The sequence below is a fragment of the Ovis aries genome, chromosome 3, assembly GCF_016772045.2.
Source record: "Ovis aries strain OAR_USU_Benz2616 breed Rambouillet chromosome 3, ARS-UI_Ramb_v3.0, whole genome shotgun sequence".
Lineage (NCBI taxonomy): Eukaryota > Metazoa > Chordata > Mammalia > Artiodactyla > Bovidae > Ovis > Ovis aries.
Window position 1 is genome coordinate 199,545,991 of NC_056056.1, and position 14,890 is coordinate 199,560,880.

General features: G+C 39.9%; 1 protein-coding gene and 1 non-coding gene across 6 annotated transcripts in view; both read right to left on the minus strand.

The window, feature by feature from the left end:
• DERA (deoxyribose-phosphate aldolase) overlaps window positions 1-14,890 on the minus strand; it is a 127,541-nt gene that overhangs the window by 56,376 nt on the left and 56,275 nt on the right. For 3 of the 5 annotated variants that reach the window (XM_004006820.6, XM_060413361.1, XM_060413362.1), the window contains one exon: window positions 5,419-5,547. The exons of the other annotated variants lie outside the window; for them this stretch is intronic. In XM_004006820.6, the coding sequence (XP_004006869.4) occupies window positions 5,419-5,547 (129 nt within the window). The remainder of the gene's footprint in view (window positions 1-5,418; window positions 5,548-14,890) is intronic. 5 annotated transcript variants of the gene reach the window in all.
• On the minus strand, window positions 6,867-6,939 carry TRNAW-CCA (transfer RNA tryptophan (anticodon CCA)). The gene has a single exon. It is a non-coding gene; the product is annotated as a tRNA-Trp (tRNA).

The following is a 14,890-nucleotide window of genomic DNA, read 5'->3' on the forward strand; positions in this document are numbered from 1 at the left end:
AATATGTTTAAGAATTTTAAAGAAAATATGATCTCAATGAATTTTAAAAAATGGAAAAGAGTAGAAAAATTAAAATTCTGAAAAATAACAAATGGATTCTAAAACTAAAAATGTTCATCAACACAAATTTCAGTGGATGGGCATAAAAGTAAATTTAAGGTAGAAAATAAGGGTCAATGAACTTGAAGAAAGATCCATGTATATTAGCCATTCAGAAAAAGGGGGCTGAGGGTTGGAGGGGAGATTAAAACTGAAGTTAACAGGGCCCAGTAAGCTGCAGACAATATCTAACACTCAGGAACCTGGGTCCCAGAAGGAAAAAAAGACTGGGGAAGAAAATATATTTGGAAAAATATTTTTTTAAATGTCTAAAACAACAACCTACAAATCCAAGAAGCTCAATAAACTCCAAGGAAGGACGAATATGAAGAAAACCACACTTAGGCACATCATAGTCAAATTAGTGAAAAATAAAGAGAAATATTGGTGGCCATAGCCAGAGTAAAATGAAACATTACAGGAAAACAGGAAGAAACAGAGTTCCAAGAAATGGAATGATAAGGTTAAGTACTGAAATAGAAATTAAGCTGTAACCTAAAACTCTATATTCAGCAAACCACCCTTGAAACATGGAGGTGAAAAAAGACATGTTTCAATGAACAAAATCTGAGAGAACTAATCACCAGCAGACTACAGGAAGAATAAGAGATAAAGAAATGACATGCAGAAGACTGGTTTTACCTAGGTTTCTTCTTTTAATTTCCTTAAAAGACAAATATCTATTAAAAATCACATCACTTTGCAGAGGGGTTTATAAACAGGTAGAAGAAGAAGAATAGTAAATAATTCTGGGGACTAATCAGGGTGTAAATGGAACTGCTGTAAGGTTTTTATATTTGTGACCTATGGAATGTAAAGAGGAATATAGGTATGCCTCATTTTATTGTGCTTTGCATTATTACACTTTACAGATATTGCATTTGCTATAAATTGAAGGTTTGCAGCAACCCTTCATCAGGTAAGTCTATCAGTACCATTTCAAGTCTCTGTGCTATATTTTGCTGATTCTTGAAATGTTTCAAAAATGTTCATTACTATTATATTTGTTATGGTGATCAGTGATCAGAAATCTTTGATATTAATAAATTAATAGAACAAGTAGACCAAAATAAAACCAAACAAAATCAGATCTAAAAGATGTGACCAACCAAGTTGATTAATTGACATTCACAGAACATGATGACTAACACTGGCAAATAAACGACACTTTTTTCAGTGCACTTGAAGCAGATACTTAAATATACCATAAAATGGGGTATAAAATAAATCTCATTAATTACAAAAGGCAAAAGATTTTTAAAATTGATATTCTCTGAGCATAAAAGAATTTTAAATTTTAAGTCAGTAATAATGATATCCATAGAAACATAAAATATTTGGAAATTAAACATTTCATACTAAATAACACTCCAATAATATTCTAAACAACTAGAAAAATTAGAAAACATTTTTAACTGAATGATAAAGCAAAAAGAGCAAAATATTGGTTCTTTGAAAAGATTAATAAAATTGACAGATCCCTAGCAAGACTATAGTTTCTACCAAAACAAAACAAAGAACAATAACAATAAAAGGAAAGAAAACAAAAATGGTTGATATTGGGAATAAAAAAGGAGATATAACTATGGACCCTACAGACATCAGACTAGTAAGAGAATATTCTAAACACCTTATATCAATAAATTCAGCAACTCCTATATTTGTACAATGAAGAACAAGCAAGCAAACTTCTTATACACAGAATGACGTGAATGGATCTCACAAGTATTACACCTCAGGGCATGTAGGTGAAAAAAAAGGAAGAGTACATACTGTGTAAGTATAATGTTCTAAAACTGGCAAAGCTAATCCATGGTGATAAAATCAGACCAGTTATTGCACCTGGAGCAGAAGGTTAAAAAGAGCATAACTGACGTCAAAGGGGAACAAATGCTGTTTCTGGGAAGATGGAATATACAAATTGTCAAAACTCATCATATCATACATGTTAATACTTGAACTTTATTGAATAAAAATTTACTTCAACGAAGATGATTTTGAAGAAAAAAAAAAGTTTTTAGATAATACAGAAACAGGATGAAATGTGAAGGCAGTCCACAAATTTCATTTAAAAAATTTTTCTTTACATCTGTGTCTCTTTTGCTGTCTTGCATATAGGGTTATCATTACCATCTTTCTAAATTCCATATATATGTGTCAGTATACTGTATTGGTGACTTTTGGACTCTGCAGGAGAGGGAGAGGGTGGGATGATTTGGGAGAATGGCACTGAAACATGTACACTATCATGTAAGAAACGAATCACTAGTCTAGGTTTGATACAGGATACAGGATGCTTGGGGCTGGTACACTGGGATGACCCAGAGAGATGATATGGGGAGGGTGGTGGGAGGGGGGGTTCAGGGTTGGGAACTCATGTACACCTGTGGTGGATTCATGTCAACGTATGGCAAAACCAATACAGTACTGAAAGTAAAAAAATAAAATTTAAATTAAAAATTTTTTTTTTTCAAAAACTACTTCATTTCTATTATATGCCTCTGTAATAGAACGAGAAGCAAAAGCTGTGGGTCAGGAACTGCTAGATGCTTTCACACACATCTCACAAAGACTGTGCCTTTAATTCAGGATAAGGTCTGGCACAGTGCCTTGGGAGACAGATACACCTGAGGCCAGAACACTTGGGTTCAAATAATGACTTATATGACCAGTTAGCTTTGGGACCTTGGGCAGGTCCCTCCATCTTAAGTTTCTTCATCAGCTACAGGGCTGGTGTGAAGGTGAAGGAACATAATTTTGAAGTACAAATGCAAGTTCTATCACTCACAGTATCAAACACTGATCAGATGAAAAACTAAAGGAGATAAACAAGATGGACTGGGATACGAGCCAACAGGAAGAGACAAGTGACGGCATGTTTCCAGTCACATTTCTGTCTGTGGATGCAAAGGGTGGGGTGGAGGGTAGAACAGACGTGTCTAAGCATGAGGACCTAATAATGTTCCTATTTTAAGCAACAGGTACAGGGTTGGCTTGCTTACCCAGAATGAATACACTTTCACTGTGACCTGGATCACGCCATTCTGGGTTAACTCCCTGGTCCTGTTTCTAAGAGCATGAAAAGGGAGGCTACCTGTCTACCTAAGACTCCAATGGGCTTTCCCCAGGCTCCTGAGGGTTCCAGCATCTTCTATCATTGGGGACCTTTGGAATGCCAATATAACTGATGACCCATTCGTTACAATGTTCCATTCTTCCCTATCCTTAGGTTTTCAGATATTTCAGTTTAAATAAAATAAGCAGAGCAGAGATCTTTTGGATACAGCAGCAAACCAGAGCAACAGCTTCATTAATGCCTGGTTGGCTGAATTTCAGTACAATTCCAGGGAACCACGCTAGGTCTGAGAGAGTCTTTAATAAAAAGTACATGAGTAGAAAAATCTAGAGACTGACTGTGATAGAGGCCCAAATTTAAGAAGCGAGAAGCCACATATATTCATCCAAACATGGAGCCACTAGTAGGGCAGCTAAAGATGCAACACTCCGTCTTGGTATAGCAAGTTATCTGACAGAGGTTTCAATAAACCTCCATGGGAAGGATTTCCCTGGTGGTCCAGTGGTTAATAATCCACATTGCAATGCAGGGGATGAGGGTCTGATCCCTGGTTGGGGAACTAAGATCTCACATGCTGCAAAGCAACTAAGCCCAGAGGGAGCACTCTGGAGCCCATGTGCCACAACCAGAAAGCCAGCTGCTGCTGCTGCTGCTGCTAAGTCCCTTCAGTCGTGTCTGACTCTGTGTGACCCCACAGACAGCAGCCCACCAGGCTCCCCCATCCCTGCGATACTCCAGGCAAGAATACTGGAGTGAGTTGCCATTTCCTTCTCCAATGCATGAAAGTGAAAAGTGAAAGTGAAGTCGCTCAGTCGTGTCCGACTCCTAGCAACCCCATGGACTGCAGCCTACCAGGCTCCTCCATCCATGGTATTTTCCAGGCAAGAGTACTGGAGTGGGGTGCCATTGCCTTCTCTGAGAAAGCCAGCATGATGCCGCAACTACTGAGCCCCTGAGCCAGAGCTACAGTCTGTGCACAACAGAAGATCCTGCGCCACCTGCAGGGCACGGCAGGTAACTCACGGAGCCTCGCATATGAAAAGGAGACCGCGGAGGCTCAGGCAGGGTCTTGGGAAAGACCTTTATCAAAGCCAAGCTGAAGGAATTTATATTGTATCTTGAAAACGAAGGGCCGCCACCGAAGGATTTTAAACAAGCGGTACCACAACCCAATTAGCATTCCTGAGAGATCATTCTGGCAACAGTGTGGAGAACAGATTGAAAGGGGACAGAAGCAGAGACTGGAAAACTAGTTAGAAGACCGTTGAAGTGATCCATGTGGGGAATGACAGTGGCCTAAGATAGCAGCACACAGGATGGAAAGAATGCATGAAATACGGCGAAAAACAGAACTCTCAAGACTGATTCACTGATTCCTATGAAGGTGAGAAAAAGCAAACAGTGTCAAGCTTGTGTGTATGAATAGCTAGACCTGCTGTCTGTGAAAACAAAGACTGAGTCAAACTACATTCCAAAAAAACAAAAACAAAACCAATGACACTGCCCTCAATTTAAGAAGAAAAAATAAAACACAGACAAAAGCTCAGGCTGCCTTAGACAGGACGGATATGGATCTCTGAAAAAAATCAAACACTTAAATTCACAGAGAGGAATAAGTCAGAGTTAAAGAAATTCCTGTCTAACATATGTTGATGAATGAATAATCAAAGACTTAACACAGAAGGCAATTCACTAACAAGAGAGCCATCTACTGCCTTACAAGGATAATGCAGTGATGAAACGCCACCCAAAAACGTGGAAGAAAGCCAAGTTTGTGACCATTTCCCACTGCACGTGTATTCATAAAATAGCTGACCCCTCCCACAGGGAAAAAAAAAAAAAAAAAAAAACCCTTCAAGTGGTTAGCTGCTGCTGCTGCTAAGTCACTTCAGTCGTGTCCAACTCTGCAACCCCACAGACGGCAGCCCGGCAGGCTCCCCCGTCCCTGGGACTCTCCAGGCAAGAACACTGGAGTGTGTTGCCATTTCCTTCTCCAATGCATGAAAGTGAAAAGTGAAAGTGAAGTCACTCAGTCATGTCCGACTCTTAGCGACCCCATGGACTGCAGCCCACCTGGCTCCTCCATCCATGGGATTTGCCAGGCAAGAGTACTGGAGTGGGTTGCCATTGCCTTCTCCGCAGGTGGTTAGCACTTTCAGTTAATAGCCAAATGCTTCGACTTACCAATTTCTCTTAAAAGCATCCATTCAATATATACCATCATTTCAATATAAAACGCTTACCTGCCATCATGGCTATCATACTGGCTTTATAGACGTTGGTGAGAGATCCAAGTTCTCCCGTGGCTAAGATGGTTTTGAGGTGAGCCTCCCCACAGGCCTTGCGAAACTGACGAATCTCATCATACAGGGCTGAGGAAGGAAATAATTGAGGCCGTTACAAAGCCGGCAAGTGATAACATTACTTGGCAGCCATTTAGAACTGGTAGAACCCATCTCAGATTTAGGAAACATAAACCATTTGTCACTTTCTAAAAAATCACCCCAATTTAATATTGCCTCAAGCATTCTGTTGCAGTTCCCCTCCTGTTCTAAGGAACTCCTTCGTTTGCTACCATGAAAGACTTTCTATGCCCTGGCCCCAGGTCCCAACCCACAGAGCTTTTAAAGTATCATTATAAAGACATGCAAATTACAAATAATTTCTACTGCTTTTGTAGGATGGTTACTTAGGAGAAAAAAAGAAATTCATCTACCATATATACAGGAGTGTATCACTTTGCAAACTAAAGAAAAAAAAATCCTCCAGTCCTTTTGAATTCTCCCATTCACACATAATAAGTTCTCTTGTTGGAATATAAAGCAGGCCTTTCCTGAGAGCTCTGCTAATGAAAATAAAGACATAACAGTTTGCCCCACTCTGTGTCAGGGTATTTGTCTATGCATACGTGTGTGCTAAGTCGCTTCAGTCATGTCTGACTCTGCAACCCTATGGACCATAGCCTGCCAGGCTCCTCTGTCCATGGGATTCTCCAGGCAAGAATACTAGAGTGGGTTGTCGTGCCTTCCTCCAGGGGATCATCCCAATCCAGGGATCAAATCTGCATCTCTTACATCTTCTGCATTGGCAGGCAGGTTCTTTACCACTAGCGCCACCAATATATCAGACTAAAAAGCATTCAGCCTAGACAGGGAGTGATGGGTGTATGTATACAAATTCAGCCGTGGACGAATTCAGAGATGCAGCTTTGAATCTATTAACCTCTGACCCCAGTACCACATTTGCCTTCTAGAGCGCCATATAGCATTCATAAAGCACCTGAATTGAAAATATATATATATATTTATTTTATACACACATACACATATATACCCTCAAAGCCCATTATACTCAATAAAATTAAATTGAGGGGGAAACATTTCATATTCAAAGTAACAGAATATTAGCAAGCAAAATCAGTACAGTATAATGAGTATTAAAATTCTGAAAAATTATTTAAGACTGTCTATTGCCAATAACACCAAGCTCTTAACCTGCATCAGGTTGGCTACATCTCATTTTCTGAACTTCAGTTATTGCTACACTATCAGGATTAAGTAAGTAAATAAAGTCACTCAGTCGTGTCCGACTCTTTGTGATCCCGTGGACTGCAGCCCACCAGGCTCCTCCCTCCATGGGATTCTCCAGGCAAGAATACTGGAGTGGGTTGCCACTTCCTTCTCCAGGGGATCTTCCCAACCCAGGGATCGAACCTGGGTCTCCTGCATTGGAGGCAGACGCTTTAACCTCTGAGCCATCAGGATTAGGGTAATAATAAACATTAGGGTTACGAGAAGCATTTTTAATGCTAAAATGACAGTTGTATCATTCACAGGTTTTCTAAAGTACTTATAAAAGACTAAAAATCAGTCTTGAGTCAGAAAACTAAGTCAAACCACTCAAGTTTTTGGTGTTTTTATTTTTGAGGGGGGATATGCGCCATGCCAGACACCATGCAGGATCTTAGTTCCCCAACCAGGGATGGAACCCTGCAGTGGAAGCATGGAATCCTAACCACTGGACCACCAGGCAAGTCCCCAAACCATGAAAGATAAAGATGGAAGAAAACTTGTCTTCTCAATTTTAGAAAACCCAAACTTAACTTGAAGCGCGAAGGATTCTACTACAAGACACATGGAAAAGTACAATGTTTGTTGCCTCCGAGGGGTACCCACGTTTTTTTTTTTTTTCAAGAAAGGGCAGAATATTTTTACAAATTCCTAACAGTCAGTAGTTGTTTCAGAAATGACCCGAGATGCCACACTGCCCACCTAACCCTGCATGCCGCACCTAAACCACGAGGAAATCATATCACCCACACATCCAATACAACAACACGCAAGAACAGGATAAACAGCAAAAGACTATGCGGCAGTAGCCATCTATATTCTTTTAACTCAGAGAGCGAATCTTGGATGGAAAAACAGTTCTTGAAAATAGAAAGCTGTCCTCTAAGAACTAGTGACAAGGAAACCTCTTGAGCTAAAAATTCAAGAATGATAATCTGGAGTTAAGTTGTGATCTAATTAAGGATTTTTCTTCCTAGTACAATGAGCAATCTCAAGGGTCAAACAAAGGTGGATTTAACACTCAACTCCAACACTTTCTGTGTGACCTTAGGCAAGTTATTTCTCCCAGCCTCAGTTCTAGCCTTAAAGTATCAATAACAATATTTATTTGATAGGTTACTTGAGGATTAAAAGATAAGATATATACAGATAGATAGGTATACACACACAAAAAACTTTGTGCATTGCCTGGCTTATTGTAAGCATTCAAAAAGTTTAATCATTATTTTTAAGTTCAGAATTCTAGTAAAATGAATTTCTACTAAGTGCTGTTGATAAAAGTCAAATCTTGGTTCATACCTGACCCAACTTTTTGTACTACACTGAAATTTTGTTACATGGATTAGTGCTTATGTTCAGTGAGCCATCAGATAGGACTTGAAAATATTTTGTTACAGCATTTGTGAAAGGGAACTTTGGCCTGTATAACAAAATTCTTAAAACATTGGTCCTGAGCATATTTATAAGCAAAATCACCAGCCATTTTCTAAAATATATTACCCTTTAATACCCACTGAAGTTCTTCACCTACAGTTAAAATTAACCAGAAAACCCAGATGTATTTTATGACTCAATTATCAGCCACCTGGAATTCATGCTTTTTAATCCATGACCCAAACAGAATGAACCAAAAATGGTAACTCTGAGTTTCACTGGATTTAACTAATATGCAACCAGTGCCTTCTAATTCTTTAATTACCAACTCTTTAAATTATGTTACTGACCTGTCTCATCAGATAACAGGATCAAGGTTAACTGAAAAAGTATCTTACACCTTTCAACACTGGGAAAGTTGTTATTTGTTTCTGTTACCATTCTGCCCAGAGTCTACCAGGACAATTAAATCAGAAAGCATACCAAACCTGGTCTTTTTAGAATGTACTCTGTGTGTGCTGTGCTAAGTCACTTTAGTCATGTCCAGCTCTTTGCAACCCTATGGACTGTAGCCCACCATGCTGCTCTGTCCATGGGATTCTCCAGGCAAGAATACTGGAGTGGGCTGCCATGCCCTCCTCTAGAGATGTCCCTGAGTCAGGGACTAAACCCGAGCCTCTTCTGTCTCCTGCACTGACAGGCAGATTCTTCACCACAAGCACCACCTGGGAAGCCCAAAATGAGGTCTGGGCTCCATCAAAGGAATGCTTCTACATAATCCTTTGAATTTTACTGAGTGATGCAAAGATGAAGGACAGTTAGAGATTTTCATCAGTAACGCAACGTCAGCAATGGCAGTAGATCCGAGAGTCCACAGCGGTCACCAGCCAGCAGGGTACCCACGCTGGCCACTGGCAAGAGCAACAGCACTGGTCTCGTAAGCAGACTCTTTCTGTTACTCATCTGGCTTATTCTCTGCTCTCCAGTCTTCATGGTCCTGCTTGTGCTCCAAGCCTGCTTCTCAGCTTCCCACTGATTCAGTAAGCTACCCCAGATCCTCCTAATAATAAATAATAAACCCCTTTTCAGCTTGCCATGGGGCTTCCCTTGTGGCTCAGACAGGAAGGAATCTGCCTGCAATGTGGAAGACCCAGGTTCGATCTCTGGGGTGGCAAGATCCCTTGAAGACGGACATGGCAGCCCACTCCAGTATTCTTGCCTGGAGAATTCCATGGACAGAAGAGCCTGGTGGGCTGCAGTCCATGGGATCATCAGAATTGGTTTATTAGTCTTCAACCTATGACTCCAGTATAACACATAGACACTGGCAAGTATGGTATAATGGACAATAGTGTGGGTGCTCTGACTGCCTCGATTTATATGAGAAGACTGCGCGCAGCACCAAAGGATAGCCCCCGACTCATCGCAACTAGAGAAAGCCCGTGTGCAACAATGAAGACCCAGTGTAGTCATAAATAAACAAACAAAAAGCAGAGGACACTATGATCCACATTTCCTAAAGAATGTAAGATACAACCTCTTTGGGGCACGAGAAGAGATGTCTAACTTACTACTGTGGTGTTCAGTCGCCCAGTTGTGTCCGACTCTGTGACCCCATAGCCTGCAGCATACCAGACTTCCCTGTTCTCTATCTCCTGGAGTTTGCTCAAACTCATGTTGAGTCAGTTATGCCATCTAACTATCTCATCCTCTGTCTCTCCCTTCACCTCTTGCCCTCAATCTTTCCTAACATCACGGATAGATAGACAGAGCTGTATGCATGTTTATAGGTGTGCGTTGTATACATTTATGTATTTCGTAGATCTGTCCCCTGAGAAGGCATGGAAACAGCAGCAACCTTGTAGCAATGAGCACCCTGTAGCACCCAGATCTTCGTTCCTAAACACCAACCTTCAATGAAAACAAGCAAAGCTCCTTGAGAAAGTGACTGATTCCAAGCCTGGGGCAGAGAAAGCTAAAAATCAGCCCAAAATATCTTTTAAATAAATGTAAAGAAGGTCTTAAAGAATAACAAAAACATGTCAAAAGGGCAGAGGAGCTAGTTTGAAGCAGCTCCCATCTGCCAAATCTGGGACAATTTGAGTACCAGAATAAATAATCATAGTAATGGATTATAACCAGCTGGGGAAAAAAAAAAAACAAAACAGGCATCTATGAGTTCTTGAAGAGAGGAAGAAACAGAGGGAGAAGGTAATGCTAACTAATGAGTATAAAAGAAATGATGGAATCAGAAAAAAATCACCATTTCCAACTATCAGAGTATAACAGAAGAATTACCAATGAACACTTAAAACCACTGAGTAAAAGTTAGATGAAGAACAGGATATTAACCATATCTCCATTCATAAAATACTTACTAAAATACAAAATATTTATTAATTTTACAATGGAGAAGCTTGGCAGAAACCATCTTAGCCAAGTAAAAGCCTAACACCGTCAATAATGGAACAGATCAACATTTCGGGACTCCTGAAAGCAGAGGACATTGAGAAGAACAGAACAAAACTTCAGGGGTGGGCCTACCAAAAACACCTAATGTGAATCCAATCATGAGAAACCATGTAACCCACCCAGACTGAGGTACGCTTTACAAAATAGACCTCAGTTCTTCAAACACGAGAAAAGATTGAGGACTGTTCCAGACTGAAGAAGCCTAAAGAGACACGCGGGCTTCCCAGGTGGCTCAGTGGTAAAGACTCTGCCTGCCAGTGCAGAAGGTGCAGGAGACCTAATGGTAACATTAATGACATTCATGTTAATTTCCTGATTTTGATGGTTTACTGTGGCTTCATATGTTTTTAGGAAATACACACTGAAGTACTTAATAGTAATGTATCAATAGGTCAGCAACTTAATCTCAAATAATTCAGGAAAAATATATCTATATCTATTTAACTTTCTCTCTGCATACACGTATAGAGAGACAGAAAGAGAAAGAGGGAAGGCAAAAATTTAAATGGGATAGAATTTTATAACTGGGAATAAATGGGAATTTTGTGTGCTATTTTTGTAACCTTTCTGTAAGTTGTAAATTATTCAAAAATAACAGTTAAAAAAGATATGTTTGTTATACAGTTGTAGTTTATTTAGTATCCAGGTAGTTTTCTCATGGGAGGGCTTTTGAAACTATCAACTATTCTACTGGGTTTTTTTTAGAAAAAAATGTGTGATTATATATGGTATATATTATTTCATAACCTGCTTTTCTTCCCTTTGATATATCATAGATCTTTCCAAATTAATAAATTCATGTCTGTAGCACATTTTTAATGGCTGCACAATCTTCCGTTGCATGGTCATAAACAATGTATTCGACCACCTATTACTGGATAGTCAAAGTTTCAGATTATTTGCTCTTATAAACAATACTTCAGTAAACCCCTTTATGGTTAAGTCTCTGCATATATCATGGCCTTGTTCCCTAAAGCATTTATTAATTTTTCTGCTCACATTCTCAGAATACCCATTCACTGTTAAAAATTCAAACATTACAGAAACTGAAAATTCCCCATTTAAAAAAAAAGAACAATTCTTGCACGTATCAGAAAAATAATAATTTGGAAAGCTATTATAAAAGATGACTGACAAATGAAAATGGAATTCAAACACCACGACTGCAAATTAGTCAGAATAATGCAAAATTTAACAAAACACACACACCAGAGCAGTGGCTGGCAGAGTGATGTCACATTAAGAAACCTGATAATAAATGTTTTGACTTATAATGAGGTTTTCAGGAGTAGCAAAAGTGGGTGTACTAGAAACCCAAGATGGATTACATTGCAGATGCTTAATCAATATAACGGCACAACCAGCAGACGCCTGGTCTCCTGTCTGTCCCCCCTTGTCCCTCCTACTGATGCTACGCTGAGGAGAAGACATGGAGGTCATAACCTGACCTTCTGTTTGTCCCTGCCAGTGGGAAAAACAAGTGGGGCTGAGCCAGTGGAGTGGTCCCTGGCAGGATTTAGATAATCCAGCCACTCTGGGAAAGGCCTGGACGCTGACCCAAGGGGACGGAGGAGGTCACGCTGCATTGGTTTTAAAGAGCATCCAAAACAAGGTGATCGCTGGCTCCCTGTGCCAGCAGGAACTTGCATCTCAAGAATTCAACTTTTCTCTATCTAAAAGTCTCTTCTTCCTCTCCAGCTCCTACGTAAAAGGAAAACAGATTCTTCATCTTGAGGCTGCTGGCAACCTGTTAAGCTTTCTGGAAAAAGTACCACTGTAGACTTAGAAAAGGGCTAGCCAGATGGCTCAGTGGTAAGGAATCTGCCTGCCAATGCAGGAGACACAGGTTCGAACCCTGGGTTGGGAAAATCCCCTGGAAGAGGAAACTGCCATTTCTGCCAATACTGCAGTATTTTTGCCTGGGAAATCCCACGGACAGAGAAGCCTGGCGGGCTACAGCCCATGGGGTTGCCAAGAATTGGACACGACTGAGAGGCTGAACACAAAAGCACACAGACATAGAAAACTGTTAGTCAAGCTTTCATGTATAGAAATTATGATTGAAGTTAAGAACCCAAGTGTTTAAAGATTATATAGCCCATCTAAAAGCCATAAAGTAGATTTCCCTTTATATTTCGTGCTATTCAAAGGCACTTAAAAATAATTGTTAACGAACATATCTAAGCAATTATTTTTTGAGTACCAGAAAGATGTTCAACACTGCAAGAGTGGCCTGAAAATCACTCTTAAGATAATTATATGTACAGTAAAACACTTAATATAAAATTACATGGCAACCTTCTAATCTAAGAAAGTCACAAAATGTTCAAGAACAGTTTTCATCCACTAAGACAACTAATTAATCTTGAAAGACTAAAACAGAGATGAGCTAAAACACTAGGTAATAAAATAACCACCTACAAGAGATAAAACACACACATTTTTGTCAATAGTATTTGAAGTTTTGAAGAATCATAGCATAAAAACAAAACCCATAAAAGCATACAGCAGTCGTAAGTATCTCCAGAAGGTTTCTGTTATAAACAACCCTCAAAACAGAAAGCCCAGGTTATAGATTATGTGATTCCTCCCCAAAAATGTGTCTATAGATTTAGAGATTGCTTTTCTCATAAGATATTATGATTAACAGCTCTACAAAATAAAGAAAAAGCCTAATTTCTTTTAGGAGATATTCTTTCTACCACCCTTCTTTTGTAAAACTAAGCAAATAAGAAAAATAAATTGTATCATCCTAAAGCTCTTCAGGATCTCAAGGCATATACTCCATAAACCAAGTTTAGGAGAGCTGAAGAACCGAACAGGGCAGGGACTTCCCTGGTGGTCCAGTGGTTAAGAATCTGCCTTGCAATGTAAGGAATGAGGGTGTGATTCCTGGTTGGGGAACTAAGATTAAGATCCCACATGGCTTGGGGCAAGTAAGTACACACGCCATAACTAGACAGACTGTGCACCTCAACAAAGATCCCACGTACTGCCACCAAGACAATGCAGATGAATAAATAAATAAGTAAAAGAAAAAAATAGTCAAACAACTGCAAAAATCAAACAACTTACCCTGGAACTGAACAGGGTAAAAGGTATGTGAGGCTGTGGATACAGAAGACAAACGATAATTCCAGATGTGATTCTGAATACATAATGCTGGAAAAATGTCCCAGATGCGGCCATGTTTGGCATCACCAGGGAGCTCCTGGTGGCTCAGTAGGTAAAGAATCCACCTTCAATGCAGGAGATGCCGGTTCTGTCCCCGGGCCAGGAAGATCTCTTGGAGAAGGAAATGGCAATCCCCTCCGGTATTCATGCCTGGGGAATCCCATGGACAGAGGAGCCTGGCGGGCTATAGTCCATGGGGTCTCAAGAGTCAGATACGACTTAGTGGCTAAACCCCCACTACCTGCTCGTGCTTCAGTGTGGAATGGGTTTCCAAAAACTAGCAACACCAGCTCTAGGTCCTGGAAGATGCTTGAATCTGATAGTCTTTCCATATCACTGGTAATATATTAGGTAAATATATGCAGCAGAGTGGTCATAAAAAAGTTTTAAAAAATTGAAAACCTCTGTATATTTACAGAGCATGGAATGCATTTAATTTTCAAAACCTGCTCAATAAGATTTATGATGTGATGAACCTCTTCTGGTGAATTCGTTCTTCAAAAAACTGTTTAAGGAATGCAACTGAGGTGTCAACCTCAATATCATCATTAAAAAATACCGTATTACAAGGACTTATCATGGGAATAATATACGCAGACAAGGAACAACACCAAATACAGAATCACAGGCGGTTATAGCTGGAAACACCCATAGAAAACCCTTATGTCTTATCCCCTCACTAGTAACTTAATTTATTATTTTATTTTTTGGCCACACTGGACAGCATGTGGGATCTTAGCTTCCCAACCAGGGATTGAACTAGCATCCCCGGTACTGGAAGCTTGGAAGCACAATCTTAACCACTGGACCACCAGGGAAGTCCCTGGTAGCTTTTTTAAATGGAGGGAGGCAGTTAGAAGAGAAGTGCTCACAGACCAGGTGTAAATTACCTAAATGATAAATACTAAAACCTACATCTTTAGAATTCTTCTTCATCAACTGGATGCCTCTGCTATGTCATTATTTCCCTTGGCAACACACTACCTTCATCAGGAGGAGGGGGAGAGAGAAGAAACCACAGTGGGCATGGAGAGATTCATCTGGACCAAGCAAGAGGATGACCAATTTATGGATATCATCTAATTTAATCTCTATTACTAATATAACCCCATGAAGCAGATGTCAC